Source organism: Schistocerca nitens, chromosome 7, assembly GCF_023898315.1.
Source record: "Schistocerca nitens isolate TAMUIC-IGC-003100 chromosome 7, iqSchNite1.1, whole genome shotgun sequence".
In the NCBI taxonomy this organism is placed as follows: Eukaryota; Metazoa; Arthropoda; class Insecta; order Orthoptera; family Acrididae; genus Schistocerca; species Schistocerca nitens.
The window spans coordinates 404,475,009-404,493,875 of record NC_064620.1 but is presented as its reverse complement, the minus strand read 5'-3'; the positions used below and the strand labels follow the sequence as shown (position 1 = coordinate 404,493,875).

Here is an 18,867-nt window from a genome sequence, read left to right as displayed (position 1 = left end):
TGAATGATGACACATGATTTACTTTGCTGAGGAAAGGGGGAGTAACAGTGATTTAGTATTTCAGTAGTTCACCTAGAAATAATTCACAAAGTCTGCATTCAATTTAATGGTTATTTTTTTTCTAGTTTGCACGCACACGCACGCGCGGGGCCACACACACACACACACACACACACACACACACACACACACACACACACACACACACTCACTCACTCTCTCTCTCTCTCTCTCTCTCTCTCTCTCTCTCTCTCTCTCTCTTTTTTCCCCCTAAGGTAAGTCTTTCCGCTCCCGGGATTGGAATGACTCCTTACCCTCTCCCTTAAAACCCACATCCTTTCGTCTTTCCCTCTCCTTCCCTCTTTCCTGATGAGGCAACAGTTTGTTGCGAAATCTTGAATTTTGTGTGTATGTTTGTGTTTGTTTTTGTGTCTATCGACCTGCCAGCGCTTTCGTTTGGTAAGTCACATCATCTTTGTTTTTAGATATATTTTTCCCACGTGGAATGTTTAAGCAAAGATGATGTGACTTACCAAATGAAAGTGCTGGCAGGTCGACAGACACACAAACGAACACAAACATACACACAAAATTCAAGCTTTCGCAACAAACTGTTGCCTCATCAGCAAAGAGGGAAGGAGAGGGAAAGACGAAAGGATGTGGGTTTTAAGGGAGAAGGTAAGGAGTCATTCCAATCCCGGGAGCGGAAAGACTTACCTTAGGGGGAAAAAAGGACGGGTATACACACACATATCCATCCACACATATACAGACACAAGCAGACATCTCACAAGCAGACATATTTAAAGACAAAGAGTTTGGGCAGAGATGTCAGTCAAGGCAGAAGTGCAGAGGCAAAGATGTTGTTGAATGACAGGTGAGGTATGAGTGGCGGCAACTTGAAATTAGCGGAGACTGAGGCCTGGTGGATAACGAGAAGAGAGGATATATTGTAGAGCAAGTTCCCATCTCCGGAGCTCGGATTGGTTGGTGTTAGTGGGAAGTATCCAGATAACCCGGACGGTGTAACACTGCGCCAAGATGTGCTGGCCGTGCACCAAGGCATGTTTAGCCACAGGGTGATCCTCATTACCAACAAACACTGTCTGCCTGTGTCCATTCATGCGAATGGACAGTTTGTTGCTGGTCATTCCCACATAGAATGCATCACAGTGTAGGCAGGTCAGTTGGTAGATCACGTGGGTGCTTTCACACGTGGCTCTGCCTTTGATCGTGTAACCCTCTGGGTTACAGGACTGGAGTAGGTGGTGGTGGGAGGGTGCATGGACTATATATATATATATATATATATATATATATATATATATATATATATATATATATGACTTGGTACCATAGCCCTGCTGACCTGCCCTCCATGTCTGCTGCTGCTGCTGATGCTGGCTTGTATTAACTCTAATACACGATGTAGCAAGGCAAACTTGCCTTTCTCTGTTGTCCCTAGCCAGTGCTGATGTGTGGGTGGTGTTTCCTGTCCAAACTGCTGAGCCACTGCTCTGTGATGTTGGTGGAAGGCTTGTGGTAAGTCAGCAGCCTTTAGAGACCATGGCCATTGACATCAGCAGTGGACTGCTTTTTTTCAATTAGTCCCTCACTCTTCCCAGGTCCCCACTGCAGTTCTTGAAAATGGCTGTGGAGAATGACTCACTGCCATCTGGCAGGAGTCAGATGGCTGATGGTGCTGTGGCATTGAGTCACACTAGGAACTCAGCATCAGCAGCAGTAGACATGGAGGGCAGGTCAGCAGGGCTATGGTGCCAAGTCCTACGAAGAACTTATTGCTGGCACCAGTCACAGTCCGGTCTCAAGCTTGCAGCCCAGTTTTGAACCCATGGCTGCTGCTGGTGGTGCCCTATAGTTATGCTGCCCAACATAGCTCTGACATCATGGTGATGTGTCTGGTTTCTGGAAATGAGAAATGCCCCCGCCTCAAAATCCAAACTTATTCATATGGCTCTGGGGAACATTTGTTTCACTAAAACCTGGTACCTAGTCATGTGACGCATAACAAGAGAATTGCCCTGATGTGCTGACACCATCCCAGTTGCTACAGGTTCCCGCTGTGTGGTGCAGCTCACTGCTGTCAGCTATCCTTGCTTTGCAATCCTCTGTGTGTCTTTATGTGAGTCGCATGTCATCACAATTTTGGGTATTAGATTGTGGCTGCTAATGCCATGCTCTACAGCAGCTTCCTCACTACTTCTTATTACTTTTGATAAAGACATAACTTTTGCTCCAAGACTGGGTACTGGCACTCCAATACTCTGATGTCCCAAATTTATACTTTCCTTGGTTTTACCTAAACTGCTAGAGGTGAATACAGGGAAAGCACTTTAAATAAGATATAGAGTTTATTAAGACCTCCTGCTATAAGCCCTAGAGTTGGTCTTAACACATTTACATGTGTGAACAACTGCCACAGTCTGAGAAACCAACACTAGCAAGTTTGATTTGAGCCAGCTATCAGAGATTGTAAGTAGCTAGCAATACAGAGTTAATATTTATGTCAGATTTAATTGCAGTATTTAGAAATAACAACAAAAGTTATATAATTTTTATTACTTTTTTGTGGTAAAAGGTTAGAACATGTTTAAACAAACATACTTTGAAACATATACACTCCTAAAAGACAGCTGAGCTTAAAGTATATTGGAAAACAACTTTACCACATCAAGACCAACTGGTGTGAAATTTCCAAATTGTGAGTTGACTGAAGCTGGACATAATTTTCCATCTCTGTCTAACCTGCCAATATTCAATAATTTTACTTTAAATGTTATCAGTAAGTTTTTAGTTCACAATTTACATAATTATTTATTTGTAGGCCTTCTCAATGGCTCACTGGAACATGTTTCCCCTTTGCAAACATTGCATTGTATTCTTCTCTCAAATATTGCTCGTTATGCCAATGCATCTGTTCATTTCATATCCATGCATTCTGAAGTTTATCTGTAACTGAACAGGGATCTATACTTCTATAATCACACTCATTGCAAGAGCACTCTACTTTCAGTTACCAGTTGCTACTTTCATTGGTTATAGCTGTGCCAGCTACAGGTGCTTGAGAAAAAATTTATGCGACTATACTAAGAATTAAATTAAATTAATTAGATATAGAAAGAAAATACAACAAAACTAATCTATCACAAAGTCCGCAGCTGCTAACCTTCCCCACTGCTGGCCAATCACTTTTAAGCTTCTCTTGTTTCACATTCAGCCCAGAGCCATGGTCTGAAGACACAGTGCGGTGCCATTGGCGATTACGTGGGCACTGTGAGCTGCTGCTTGTGCCCCAGCCGTACCCCGTACTGGCACTACCATCAGCCAGGGGTCGCCATCTGTGGTGGGCGCATGCAGCACGTGCTGTACCTCAGTCCACCTACCGCCGCTATGTCAGTGTTGCTGCTGCTGCTACAATCAGTGCTGCCAAAGCTATCCGTCCACCGCATACTATACAACATGTTGTCTGGTGCAATGAACTCTTCCAGCTGGACAAGGCCGATGCACCTGCACGTTGCGCATTCATAGACGGCACTGTGCATCTTTTAAGGTGAGTCTTATGGCTAGAGAGATGTATCAGAGAACCTTATTGGTTGAAAGGAATTTCCATCTACATGAACACTTTCGCTGCTGGCACTGTGCTTTCTGTGAGGTGAAACTTATTGCTAGAGGGATTTGTCAAAGTACATTACAGGTTTCTTGAAAAAATCAGCAACTGGTAATTTTCAACAAATGCACTTACAGCTGCTGAAGATGGATAAAGTACTACATTATACACGTAAAAGAAGTTCCAATTCAGTTCTTTACTAACCACAGACAACGTGACCTTGTAACTACTAAATTTTAATATAGCACTTTCTTAAGGTAACTGTGTGCTCTAGTAGTAAGACTGAGTGGAATTTATTTGACAAATGTAGAGAATGAACAAAATACAAATAATAATAATAATAATAATAATCAACATCATCATATTTACTGAATAAGTCATACTGACAAGTATGAATTCTGAATTCTCCAGGGGTTGAGGACTACATATATTGTGCATAGTAGTCAATGGGATTTTGTACGACCCATAACAAAGAAATTGCTACAGTTTCTTGGGAGAAAATGAAAGGAAAGTGTCTGGTTCTAAATTTGTTTTGCAGTACAGATAACAATGATTCAGTCTATTCAGATTTGCCATTGTTGAATGACACAGCTCTTGGAGGCATGTTATTTGCCCTACATGCCCATCAGCAGCATCTTGGAAACAAGGGCGCCCATAGGATAGTTTATTGGGGAAGGGGGGGGGGGACAGGGGGGCAGGGCTAATCCTGGGGTATAGAGTATTTTTAATATTTTGGAAGAAGAATGGTGATTTGTAAGTAGACATAACAAAGTTCCAGTTCCAGCACTGTTAAAAAACCTGTGTACTAATGACTTTCAAATCATATTCATGAATGAAAAACACCTGATGGCACTGTACTTCCCTTCTGTGAGAGCTAGGAAGGGGGGGGGGGGGGGAGAAGGGGGGGGATGGTGCCCTTTGCACCTGGGTATGGATGTGCCCTTTCCACCTGGGTATGGATGATGCCCTTGCTTGGGAAGTCTTCAGCTGAGAACACATGTCTGCACCAGTGAATGAACATGACCACCTCAGATTGTTCCACAGAACTTACTAGTTAACTTTAATTTCAGTTTGACCATGTAACTCACTGAAAACCTTGATATGACTGTGCAGACCAAGAAAAAAATTCTACTTTGTTTCAAAATTAGAAGAAGACAGCCTGGATTGCATGCATATTGGGAGCCTGTAACGTTTGACGTGATGACAGATGAATCAAGCACAACAGTGACTTCAGATCTACTTGTGGTCAGGACAATTCTGTTGTAATGTCATAGAAAGAAAAACAATTAAGTTAGAAAAGAGATGAAACATGGAGATGACTTTTCTTGAGTGGACTTCTTCTTCTTCTTCTTCTTCTTCTTCTTCTTCTTCCGTCATGCATTAGGCTTTCCCTCAGTCCATTGCAGCTACACCTGATCCTTCCGTCATTTTGCAGGTCTTCCAATACATCTTTTATCTTGCAGAGTACATCACCAAAAATATAGTGGTAATCTTGATTTGTCCATTCGTAACAGATGGGATATCCATTTTTGTCAGTATTCGTCAGCCTTACTGTTTATATCGAAAATATTTAATTCCTTCCCGATATCTGTATTTATTTTGTAGTCTAGCTTGGTATATCCTGCTATTTACCTGAGGAATTTCATTTCGTTGGCTTGTAACGTTATTTTATCTTTCAGATTCATTACCCAAGATTTTCTTTCATATAGTAATGTTGATACTGACATAACTTTATAAAATTTTAGATATGTTTCTGTTCTTACTTTATGTTGGAGGACTCTTCTGATAGTGCCATTTAAGTAGTTAAATTTCTCAATTTTGTCTTTTTGATTTAAGTCTCCCCTGTACAACAGCATGGTTCCTAGAAATTTGAATCTTATCTACTTGCTCTATAATCTTGTTATCTTTAATTATTTTTGTTCTTACTGGATTTTTTCCACACAATGCCACGGCTGTTGTTTTTTGTATTATATATCTGGCATGTTTGGTATAGTTTGTAGGCAGCTCTCTGCAGTCCATCTTCATTAATTGAAATTAACACTTAGTCATCTGCGAATAGCAAAGTCGTGATGTAATCTTTTTGGTTGAAATTATATGTATAGTTCTTCAGTTTCATTCTCCATTGTTGTATAATGTTGTCAATGTATTTATTAAAAAGCAGTGGAGAGAAACTGCAATCTTGTCGAACTCCTAAATTAATAACCTTTGTTGTTTCTTCATTATCCCCAATTATTTGGATTCTTGTATTAGCATAGATCTTTTGAACTATCTGTACAATGTGTATTGGTATATCTTCTTACTAAAATTTCCCACAATAGCTATCTATTTACTTTATCAAAAGCCTTTACATAATCGACAAAAAGGATGTGTGTCTCTTTATTGAATTCCTTATGTTTTTCTATAATTTGCTGTAGCATAAATATGTTGTCTGTAAAGCTTCTCCCTTTTCTGAATCCATTTTGTTCTTCTGGCAGCAGGCACTCCATTATGGGTTTTAGTCTTTTACTTATTATTGTAGCACAGGTCTTATATGCTGTATTTAATAGTGATATGTCTCTATAATTTTCAGGTTTTGATCTGTCTCCTTTTTTAAATATTGGTTTTATAAGTGAGATCTTCCATTCTTTTGGTATTACCATTGTTATCCAGCAAAGATTCAAAAATATGAGGAACTTTTTTTTTAATGCTACTGAAGAGTATTTTATTAGTTTGCTGTTAATGCCATCACTTCCTACTGTCTTTTGGTTCTTTTTATATCTGAGAATATGTTCTAATTCTTGGAATTCTAGATGATCTGGATTTGTTTCAAGATAATCATCATTTTCTGCGCAGCCAGTCTTTTTTCTTTATTACATTGATATCTGCCACATCCTTTTCACTGTTATTCAAGTGTCTTACCATTTTATATGCAAGTGCTTGTCTCCCATGGACATCTTTTTTGATCATGGTAACAAAGTTATCCCAACTGTCTTGATGAAGCTTCCTGCTTAGTTTTTTCACTTCTGCTATCTGCTTAGTTTTTTCACTTCTGCTGTGTGCTTCTTGTCTACTTCGTTATTCTCCTGAGTTGGGTGTTGTAGATATTTTCTATATAGTTTTCTCTTTATTTCAACAGCCTCCACAATTTATTTTGCTCTAATCATGTGGCCTTTTTTCTTCTTCCTGTGTTTTGTTTTACCTAAAGCTTCACTGGCTGCAGTTCTTAACATTATCTTAATCTGTTCCCACTCATTTTCAATACTCTCTGATTCTGGAGCTGTGCCTATTATTGTGTCAAAGCGTTTTTGATAAAGATTCTTGACTGACTCATGTTCTAGTAAGTAGACTTTATGTACCTCCCTTAGTTGTTCTGAGGATTTTTTATGTTTTGTGCCATCTCTGCTTTAGGACAGCTTTTGCTTGTAGCAGGAAGTGGTCTGTGTTAATGTCATACCCTCTATATACACGCAATCCTGAATCAGAACAGCTGTTTTTTGGTTTGCTATGAAGTAGTCAATTATGGTTCTAAATCCTCTGGTGGGCCATGTGTATTTGTGTTTAAAGAAAGTGTTTAATATTCTGAAGTTGTTGAGAGCTGCAAAAAGTCTTAACATGGTTCCATTGCTGGTGACTGTAGACTCTCTAGCATAGCCAACTTAATTGTCTTTACCTTCCTATTCTTGCATTGTAGTCTCCACCAATGACAATATAGTCATTCTTATTTATCCTGTCTAGTGTTTTCTGTAGATCTCCATAGAACGTCTCGCTTTTCTTAGTCCTCCCTTCCTCTGGGGCATACACTGCTATACAGGTTAGATATCCTCTAGAAATTTTACATCTTATGCTGCATATCTGCTCGTTTATCCATGCATAGCTTATCAATCTGTTTGTCCATTTTTATTTATTATTATGGCAATGCCAGCTTGTGCTCTTTTTCTCTGTTCTACTCCACTGTATATCATAGTATAATTTCCTATATCTTTAGTTCCCTTCATTTTCTTTTTAGTTTCTGTGATAAATGCTATATCACAACTCCTCTCTTCTAATATTCTATGTAGTTCTCCTTCCTTTGTTGATATCCCTCTGACATTCCACATTATTAAGTTTACATGTTCCGCTATACCAAAATCTTTAACCTTTTTCCTTTTCTGGTTTGTTGTATGGTTTTCTGTCTGGCTTTCCCTATGTAGCTTCCCAGTAACTTTTTATTCCACCTGGCGACCTTACAGGGGCTGTGAAGGTGTAGTTGGATAGTGGGGCTGCCACTTCAAAGCCTTCCAACGTACTTGATTTTCTTGTAAGGTTTTACTACCCTAGGAAAGCTGGCTTCTCTATGCCTCTAGAGCCCTCCCTGCACTATGTTGTGGGACACGCTTTGTCTGGCTCCTCTGTCAAGGCCTGTCCAACTCGGGTGGCCCTACTGGTAGCTTCGCTACCATCGGCATAGCCCTTGACTTCATCGAAGCATGCAAAGCCTCTCGCCCCATTAAGGCGGTGTCCCCTGGGAGGGTCTTGAGTGGGCTACATATTACAATTAACATTTGTGACAAGTTAAAAATGTGTGTCAACTGAGACTTGAACTTGGATCCCTGGTCTTTTATAGAGCACTTCTGTAGAGGTTGGAGGCTATGGAGAGAAACTAGAGATAAGTTGAAGCTTTGGGTCAATCTGTGAGGCATGCTTAGATAATGAAATTTGTTGCATGCCATCCACAGAAAATTGGGATTTGGCTTTGAGACTTTTGTGAGCCTGCTTCTTCAATTACACAGATTTTATTAAATTCACCTTATCATTAATGAAATAACAGACTCTTCTGGAAATACACAAAAGACTTCTGGAGGCAGATACCTTGTGGCAGTACAGTACTCTGAATGTTTACTAAATAACTTACAAGTCAGTTCTGGAGAACACTTTTTGTAGGTTGGATTGGGAAACACTTAGTTACAAACCATGCTCTTGGTAGAGTGATGTGCTATAGGTTTGTTCACTGAAAACACAATGGTTGGAGTGAAGACATTCGTGCATTAGGCAAACAGGCAAATCTGTATGTTAGTCAAACATGATTAGTCAGAAACAACAAAATCCAGAGCAAGTTCAGCGGGAATCCAAGCAACACAGGGTCATCATCAGTAGATATAATAACAACTTGCTGTAAACATTGACTGAGTCAAAAGTGAAATCATGGCAGTCAGCGGCAGTCCTTACATGCACCACGTGTGTTCTTCCATATGACCAATACCATCAGGTTTATCCTTCTGTGAAACACTTAGCGATCTTGCTGGACATGTGCTTAATTGTACTGAATGATCCATACATACGTTCATCAGGATTGTAAGAGAGACACCCAGTTTTAAGTTGTCATGAATGACAATGCCATACCAGGATTTGAACCTGCATCTTTGTATTTTGTAGGCTATGATCTTACAGATTGAACTGTTAGAGCACACTTTAGGATGTGTCGCACAGATCCTGAAATGGATATTGCAGGTAGTGGCAAATGAGAGCTTTAAGATGAACTGGCAGAGTGAAACGAAGCAAGATGGGGTAGCTCCATTTGCTATAATCCCATTCCTTAAATATTGTTTTTCTTTTCTGTTTTCTGTTCCACACATAAAATATGTACTTTGAATGTGTGAAAGCTCCAAGTTCTTACTTAGGCAGTAATTTTCAAAACCTTTTTATTCTACATATATAGTGTAATTAGTTTTTGAGGGCACATTTTATTTAAAGAAATATTCACAATTTAAGTCAAATAAACAAAAAGCACTTTAAAATTCAACCCCCAAAAATCTGTTGGTTTTAAGATTGACTTACATCATTTGAAATCCCTCATGATCCTCTTTTGAACAAACATTTTACTTTTTCCAAAATTTAGTATTTCAGAAGTTATTCCTTTTCAAAATTATCTTATTCTAGACTGTTCCAATATTAATCCTTTTAAAATTTAAGTGTCATCTCCTTGTAGCCCTATTTTTTCTGATTCTAAAAATGTATACATTTACTAAAATAACATGTTACTTTGTGAAATATTCAAATCAGAAACTGTAATTTTCCAGTAATTTCTGGTGGGCTTTTGTAGAGTCCAGTGTGATACAAAACTTTCACCTGATAAAATAGAAGCGTCAATTATACTTATGTAAGGGGATACAGCTTATGGTAAAACAAATTTACTTCACTGTCTAATATGTGTGCATCTTTTCCTGTCTTTTATGTTAATGTCTAAAACATAATAATGCTTATTTTAATTTTTTGTAACATCTGTCCTATTTGTGTCTTTAAAATAGGTGCTCCAAACAAAGTTAGCTGTCACCCATCATTCAGCATATCAAGTTACTTGTCAGTCAGTCACCACCTGTCATTCAATACATAAAATTCTATGTCAGCCAGTTGGCAACTAGCACTCATAGAACAAAGTTACTATGTTAGTTGTCTGTGATTCTTGTGGAGTTTTTTTAGACCATTCATAGCCTATGGAAATCACCAACCAGTGGTGTTAAATTTATATAATTCATTGGAAACAATCTGATCATTAAGTGTTTAAAAGCAGTGAATATAAATCAAATGAAAAGTAACCTTGGCAGTGTTACGTTTAATCATTATTCACTGATTAAGGCACCTAACAATCATTGTAAAAATATTGGTGAAGATGGGAACTGATGATGATGCATATGAGGCACAAAACAAGTTGGTAAAGTTCCAAGCGTGTATGGTAAAAATATTGCCTGCAAAAGACAAGGTTTGGGTCAAGTTCTGATTGGCATATATGACTAAGAGAGTCATTCTGAAACAGTAATGAAGTTACCAAATTCGGGTATTCTCATGATTTCGATAGTCCCATATAGTCATTAAAGTAACTGACATTGTTGTGAGGGAAACAAAATCATATAGCATTTGCATGAGTGCTGTGTGTACAGGCAGCAATGCGAATTGGTATCAGTGAGCCTGGAGGGAGCACGACTGGAACGTCGAGAGGCTGTGGCACTTTTGGATGCCTTAGAAGGCTCAGCACAGACACTGCGTGGTCTGTTCCTGTGGGACTTCGTACGACGTGACCAGAATCCTCTCACCCTGGATGAGACGCCTCTCCAGTACCGCGGTGAGCTGCAGTGCACGAGTCTCTCTTACTGTAGACACTATTTTACTGTAGACACTATTTTACAAGTATTATTAAAATTTAAATTGGATTTTTTCTGTGAGTTTATTGATGACAGATAAAATGGCAAAAGCCAAAAGCAGTATATCATTTTTCAACAAAGTTTGCTTCATCAAAAAAAAAAATTTCCAGTGAAAAAGTTGATTGCTGGCCCCTTCATCAAAAAGGAAGAGGAGCACTTTGACAGTCAACTGTACACTAACTGTGCTCCTTTTGTGAATTTATGCTTAGTACTTGAAATTATGTTCTGACTTTTAGTGTGATGGAGAGATGCTCATTTCATCACTTTCAGTATTCACTACTGGGTAGTGTAGATAGCATGATTTGGTGTTGATGTTTCATATAGTGCAAACATGCCATCATTTTACGCTCCTTTACATGCTGTTCCTTTGGCATCCATTGCAAATCGGCCTTAAGTCTCTTCATCATCGAGAACTATGACATATACTTTATAAATGAAAAGAAACAAAACCTCACCAGTAATAAGAAATCATTTTTGACCAGACTTAACTTAGATGACAGCTAAATAGTTCTCCAGCTGGCTATCCAGCAAAGACCCATTCATTTCCAAAGAAATAAAAATAGCTTTTAAAGTTCCATAAATAAAGAGTAATGACAGGTAAATGAATCAGGAAGCTCAGTTCAATATACAGGGTGATTCAAAAAGAATACCACAACTTTAGGAATTTAAAACTCTGCAACGACAAAAGGCAGAGCTAAGCACTATCTGTCGGCGAATTAAGGGAGCTATAAAGTTTCATTTAATTGTACATTTGTTCGCTTGAGGCGCTGTTGACTAGGCATCAGTGTCAGTTGATGCTAAGATGGCGACCGCTCAACAGAAAGCTTTTTGTGTTATTGAGTACGGCAGAAGTGAATCGACGACAGTTGTTCAGCGTGCATTTCGAACGAAGTATGGTGTTAAACCTCCTGATAGGTGGTGTATTAAATGTTGGTAACTACCTGAACGTCAACTACCCGAGGCGATGGATCGGCCGCCAGGCAGCCCGTGACAGAGCACTTCATCACTGGCCTCCAAGAAGCCCTGATCTTACCCCCTGCGATTTTTTCATATGGGGGTATGTTAAGGATATGGTGTTTCGGCCACCTCTCCCAGCCACCACTGATGATTGGAAACGAGAAATAACAGCAGCTATCCAAACTGTTACGCCTGATATGCTACAGAGAGTGTGGAACGAGTTGGAGTATCGAGTTGATATTGCTCGTGTGTCTGGAGGGGGCCATATTGAACATCTCTGAACTTGTTTTTGAGTAAAAAAAAAAACCTTTTTAAATACTCTTTGTAATGATGTATAACAGAAGCTTATATTATGTTTCTTTCATTAAATACACATTTTTAAAGTTGTGGTATTCTTTTTGAATCACCCTGTATTTTGCATTTAGAAGTGACCTTCATTGTTCTGTCTTATGGAAATATCATCTGAAGCAATTCCTCTGAACTCTAACGTAAACAAAGTATTTGCATAGTAAGTGTGAACACTAGGAATACTGCGAATTTTCTTAGTATCTGTAAAATGTGCTTTCTGGGCAGTTTACCCCATGTTAAAACAAGCAATATTTACTCAGATTTCTTGTGTCTTTTCGTGCTCATAAATGTACTGTTTTGATACCACGTTGATGGGAGTAACTTTGCCTATCATATCATGATTATGTTACGTTTATCTGATGCTAACCATTTTCTTGAATTATCTGTGTTGTGGTTTGATTTCACATCCCTTAAGGTTCTCCTTATCAATTAGAGATACAGAAAATGAGGAATGTATAAATGTAGGCAAAGGTGCCTTCCGGACACGGATGACATCGGAGGCAGGCTTCCTGTGTGCCCTATCTCGCCTGAGTGGACTGGTGGTGCTGTCGCTGAGGTATTCACACGTGAGCGACGCATGTGGTGTGGCGCTGCTGTGTGTGGGGGCTGTGGCACGAGGTAATCTGCGTGAGCTGCAGCTGCTGTGTGAGGAGAGAGACCTTCCAGACCGCGAGCGTGTCTGGGAGGTGGGAGGCCTGCAGGGTGGCTGCCGCATTCCAGAGTCCACCTGGAGGGAGGTCTGTCGCTGCTGCCCCAAGCTCACCATCAAGATCGTTATCTGTGAGTCCACATCCTTTTCAGTTTATGCAGTGATTCCATGTGCAATGCCTTCTTAGAGGGCGCATGTAATGGTCTCAAATACTGGAAGCTTTAGAGGCAGCAATTATAAACATGCAACTTGATCCATATGTCAGTCTCAAGCACTTAAAGCATCAGGGGGAACAAGTATAAACATGCAACATGAGGAAAAGATACAACAGCTTGTATGAGTGTGAAATGTCAGCAAGAAAGAATAGTCATATAAAGGAAGGACTTTTTGCATTTTTGTTGTTTGTTCTTCAACATTAAGACTGCTTTGGTGCATTTCTACATTCCTGTGACATGTCAGACATCCTGTTCATTTCAGCACAACTGATGAATCCTACATCAACAGTAATGCACCTTTTATCCTCATATCGCAACTTCTCTGTTTCATTCTTTCCATCCTACAATTACAATTTTCAGCAATCAGTCACTCATGGCAAATATGTGCCCAACCATTCTTTAGAAACCCCATTGGACATACAGACTAATGATGTATCAGTATTTGTAACAGCACATATTAACATCACATTTGTCTGGTGAGGGTACCTGCAGAAGGAACAAGGCTGACATCACATGCCAGTCACGTGAGGTTCCATGTTATCGTTATTGTTGTTGTGGTCTTCAGTCCAGAGACTGGTTTGATGCAGCTCTCCATGCTACTCTATCCTGTGCAAGGCTCTTCATCTCTGAATAACAACTGCAACCTACATCCTTCTGAATCTGCTTACTATATTCATCTCTTGGTCTTCCTCTATGAATTTTTCCCTTCAAGTTTCCCTCCAGTACTAAATTGGTGATCCCTTGATGACTCAGAATGTGTCTTACCAACCGATCCCTTCTTCTAGTCAAGTTGTGCCACAAATTCCTCTTCTCCCCAATTATGTTCAGGACCTCTTCATTAGTTATGTGATCTACCCATCTAATCTTCAGCATTCTTCTGAAGCACCACATTTTGAAAGCTTCTGTTCTGTTCTTTTCTTGTCTAACCTGTTTACTGACCATATTTCACTCCACACATGGCGACACTCCATACAAATGCTTTCAGAAAAGACTTTCTGACACTTAAAGCTATACTCGAGAGATATACCAGATATGAAGCAGCCTGGTGGCTGGTTGTTACCAAACTCATCTCTGCATGAGGAATGTGCAATTCCCTGACTATTAACTTTGTATTAGTGCTATGAATTATAAACTTGAGGTTCCCACCAACTCTTGCTTGTAGGGAACTTCGATTACAACATATGTGTTATTTTGCTAAGTAAAAAAATAACTAAACTAAACTTCATCCGAACAGACCTTGGAAGGACCAGTGGTACCGACCAGCCACCGTATCATCCTCAGCCCACAGGTGTCACTGGATGCATATATGGAGGAACATGTGGTCAGCTCACTACTCTCCTGGCTGTACGTCAGTTTATGAGACCGGAGCCGCTACTTCTCAATCAAGTAGCTCCTCAGGTTGCCTCACAAGGTCTGAGTGCACTTGGCTTGCCAACAGTGCTCGGCAGACCGGATGCTGACTCACTTCAGTGATCTGACGGGAACCAGTGTTACCACTGCGGCAAGGCTGTTGGCATTCTGCATAGTGGACTCGGATAATTCATCTATTCTGGAGTTATCTTGGAATAATTTTATTATTTGTGTTGTCTCAGATGAATATTTTACCAAGACTTTTACTGTTTGGTTCACAGACTAACTGACAATTCATGTTGTTGTTAAACAGGTTGTTTGTGTTCAACAAATGTTGCTGCTTGAACTAAGATTTACAACGCATTCCATCTCTTTGACTCATTATTTTCATCACTTAACAATGGAAAGTCCACACTGGAACATCAACATTAGTTTGAAAAGGATACATTGCTACTCACCAGAAAGATGACAAATTGAGTTGCAGACAGATACAATGAAAAGACTGTTACACACTGAGATTCAGACCAAAGCCTTCATCAGAAAGGAAACACACACAGAAGCAATCACACCTCATGCACATGCACACATTGTTGCTCTCTCATGCTGCTCTGGCCTGAATGGAACTGCATCAAACAAAGCAGCAATTCAGGTGAGGTGCAGGGGAGGGGAGGGATAGTGGAGTAGGGGTGAGAGGGAGAGAAATGAGTGCTGCCTGGCGGAGCATGTAGCGACTAGACGGTGATAAGATATTGCTGCAGATGCAGCATCTGGGGGCTGTAGGGGACGGAGGTGAGGGGAAGTGGCAAGCAGGCACCAGAAAAGGAGAGGAGCAGAGGAGGGGGAAAGACTGGTGCGAGTGTGGCAGAGAGCAGTACAAAATGAGCATGAGAGGACATGAATTGGGAGAATGTGATACAATGGATGGGGTGGAAACTGTTGTGTGGAGGGTGTGGGGACAGTAGGTTACTATAGGCTGAGACTGGGATGATCTCAGGAGGAGAGTATGTGTTGTAAGGATAACTCCCATCTGTGCAGTTTGGTGGGCAACCGAACACCACTTTAGGAGTGATGGGAAGTGTCTTTGGTGGGGTGACCCGTATTTTAGTCCGGATGTAGGATGTGATTCAGTTGTTCCAGCCTGGGATGGTATTGGGTGATGAAGGGGCACTCCTTTGTAGCTTGTTCTTGGGGGTGGTGGGAGGATTGGGAAAGTATGGCATGGGAAATTTGTTTGCAGATGATGTCTGAGGGATAGCACATGTGAAGGCTTTCAGAAAACTGGGCAAGGGAGCTCTTATCACTGCAGATATGTTATAACCTGGGTGGCTAGGCTCTATGGGAAGGATTTCTTTTGTGTGTGTGTGTGTGGAAGGGATGACAGCTGTTGAAATACAGGTACTGTTTCTGAGTTAAATGTCAACAGAAGTGTGGATGGAGCCATCAGAAATGAGGAGATCAGTGTCTGGGAAGGTGGTATGCTAGATTGAGGAAGACTGGCTTAAGAAGATGAAAGAGAAGGTGTTGAGGTTGTGAAGGAATGAGGATAGGGTGACTTGGTCCTGAATCCAGATCATGAAGATATCATCAATCAACCTGAATCAGACAAGGGGTTTCGGGTTTTGGGAGGCTATGAAGGTTTCCTCTAGATGGCACATAAACAAGTTGACATAGGAGGGTGCCATTTGGATGTCCATGGCTATGCCACAGATTTACTTATGTACCTTTCATTCAATTCAAACAATCATTTTTTCCCACACTCCACACTTGAATGGAACGGGGAAAAACCCTGATAACTGGTACAATGGGATGTATCTTCTGTGCTCTAATCTTTTGACCACCACCATGAGCCAGCTGCAAAAGAGAACTCTTCCCCCCCCCCCCCCCCTACCCAATATCAGCCTAAAGTGGATACAATCATATCCTTCTCCTCAGTTTTGATTATTTATCATTGTGCATAGAAATGAGAGAAATCCTATCCACAACCCTTCCCATCCCTCCCAGACTGATTTTCCACCACCCAACCAGTCTACAAAATATATCAGTCCATTATTACACCACATCTACTACCAACAACTTGCCACACATAGATCATACACATGTGGAAGACCCACGTACAAGACCTTACCTATATACCCACTGCACACCCTATTCCAGTCCTGTCAAAAGCATATCCTGCTCTATCAGAGGCAGGACCACTTGTGAAAGCAGTTGCATCATAAACCAACTCTAACTTCTGCATGTATTTTATGTGGGCTTGACACCCAAACAGCTGTCCCCCGCCCCCTCCCCCACCCCACACCCCTCCGTCCACCCCCGAATAAATGGCCACCTCTATACAATGGCCAAGAGCAGAATTGACTACCCAGTGGCAGAATGTGCTGCTGAGCACAATACACTTGACTTCAGTGACTGCTTCACAGCTCAAGCTACGTGGATAAACCCCCGCCCTACCCCACCCCACCCCTCAATATAAGCTTCTCTGAACTGTGTGGATAATGACTGTCTTACAACACATCTTATGATCCTACAATCCTCAGGTGCCACATTCCTTCTCCAAGCTGTTGCTGCCTTTCCCTCCTAGCCATCAACCACTCTTCCCTCCACTCTTCCTCTGCCCTGCTAATGTCCTTCCTCTCCTCACGTACTCCATGCAACACAACCCTTATCCCAATCAAGCTGCAATGCCAGTACAATGTAGTCAGCTGAGACAATGTAGCTGTATTAGTCAGCTCTGAAGGAGAATAATATCTGATAAATTAGCAATATTTTCAGTCTTGTTTATGTGACTATCAGTCACTCAGCACTTCAATTATATTAGAAGTGTTACCTTTACTCTGTCATTTATCTATATGGGAAATTATATTTACTTCTGGTGTTGTGGCCATGAGTTGCACAATTCACCCTAAATTCACTTATTGTCAGCCACAAATACTGTTAGGGAGCATATGTGTTATCTTTAGTTATGTCTGTAATGGTCTACTGCTTAAATTTCTTGAAGTGATTTGCATCCTAGAAAACTATGAGAAAGTCTAAATTTTGTGCATTTTTTCATTTAATCCTGTAGAACCTCTGCCTCATACGTATATAAGTGACTTCTGCTTTCATATTACCAGGCAATGTCCCTTGCTATGACCAGATACGGCTGTTCCTGAGCAGATCAATGCCGCTGAAAAGCTTTCACCTGACGACTGGTATTGACAAGGGTCAGCAGCAGCACCGCCACACTGCCCTTGTGTTGCGGCTTTTGCAGAAATGGTACCATTTCTCACTGGGTAAGGTTTCTTTCATTTACTGCCCACGCCATAGAGATGTTTCTTGTATGTTACTCATCGAACATAACTTTTACCACTAGGCAGCGAGTGTGCCAGTGTTTAACACAGAAGTAGCACCACTGCTGTGGAATCAGGGAAGAGAGTTGCTATAAGTAAACTCAATTTCAGAACATTATTCCAACTGTGTAAATCTGAGAGTACATATCACATGCTTTTAAGTCATAAGAAGAAACATCTCACTTAAAATTATTTTTTGGGTAATGTATACAGTCAGAAATTTTGTAGTTGTCTTTAAGTATTTAAACTGTAGAAAATTGTTAAGGCTTTCATGGCCACTTGTTGACAAACTGCCTGCTGGCTTCTGTCTCAGGTTCTTCAGCCGATGATTGTTTGATGATTTTTCTGATGTTTCACCAGCATGAGTTGCTGGCATTGTCAAAGCTCCACCCTACTCATGGTGGACTGAAGAGGAGCTTGTGGCTATGAGAAATATAACACATATTATGCACATGTGGAAAAGTTTATGTTGGAATCACTGAATGATCAATCAGCACCAAGAGCACAGAACATAAGCAGCATTGCAGGTGGAGAAATTGGCAGTGGTAGAGCACATTGCTATGTTGGGAATATGCGGTATATTTCCAATATTGCAATGTCAGAAATATAATGCATACCATGCACATGTGGAAAAGTTTATGTTGGAATGACTGGATGATCAATCAACATTAGAATCACAGAACATAAGTGGCATTGCTGGTTGGGGCAGTTGGAGAATTGGCAGTGACAGAGCAAGTGCTATGTGAAGCTGACCTCATAGTAAAATTTTCTGAGATGGAAATTCTGGCTGTGGAGAAGAGCTATCACACCCACTCATTCTGAGAAGCTATAGAAACACACAAACATGAGAATAGCTTCAACAAGAAAGAAGAAAGCCTCAAGGTGAATGGATCCTGGATTCCTGTGCTGCAGCCAACAACCGTTGCAGGTAGTAGCAAGAGAACAACCACACTGGAAATGTCCACAGAAAAGCTCTTGTATGTAGGTGTGCCAGGTACATATAACTTGCAGCTGCAAGCTCCACTTCAGTCCACCACCAGCAATGGAGGGTGAAGCTTTGACAATGCCAGCCACTCATGCTGGTGAAACATCAGAAAAATTATCAAATACATTAAAACTGTGTACACTCGGTTACTGTATCATTAGAGTCTTCTTCGAGTTGACTGGTTGAGAGGACATCAGTATCATGGTAACTCTCTTCATCAATACTTTAAAGTCTATGCTGAGCAAGGTAGAA

The 18,867-nt window shown here is 40.6% G+C and overlaps 1 protein-coding gene across 1 annotated transcript in view; it reads left to right on the top strand.

Annotated features, from left to right (window-relative positions):
- The window catches only part of LOC126194784 (uncharacterized), an 86,984-nt gene that overhangs the window by 32,061 nt on the left and 36,056 nt on the right, over nt 1–18,867 (top strand). The window contains exons 2-5 of the mRNA XM_049933084.1: nt 3,239–3,571; nt 10,522–10,703; nt 12,553–12,867; nt 17,415–17,573. Of these exons, the coding sequence (XP_049789041.1) occupies nt 12,576–12,867; nt 17,415–17,573 (451 nt within the window). The 5' untranslated portion in view covers nt 3,239–3,571; nt 10,522–10,703; nt 12,553–12,575. The remainder of the gene's footprint in view (nt 1–3,238; nt 3,572–10,521; nt 10,704–12,552; nt 12,868–17,414; nt 17,574–18,867) is intronic.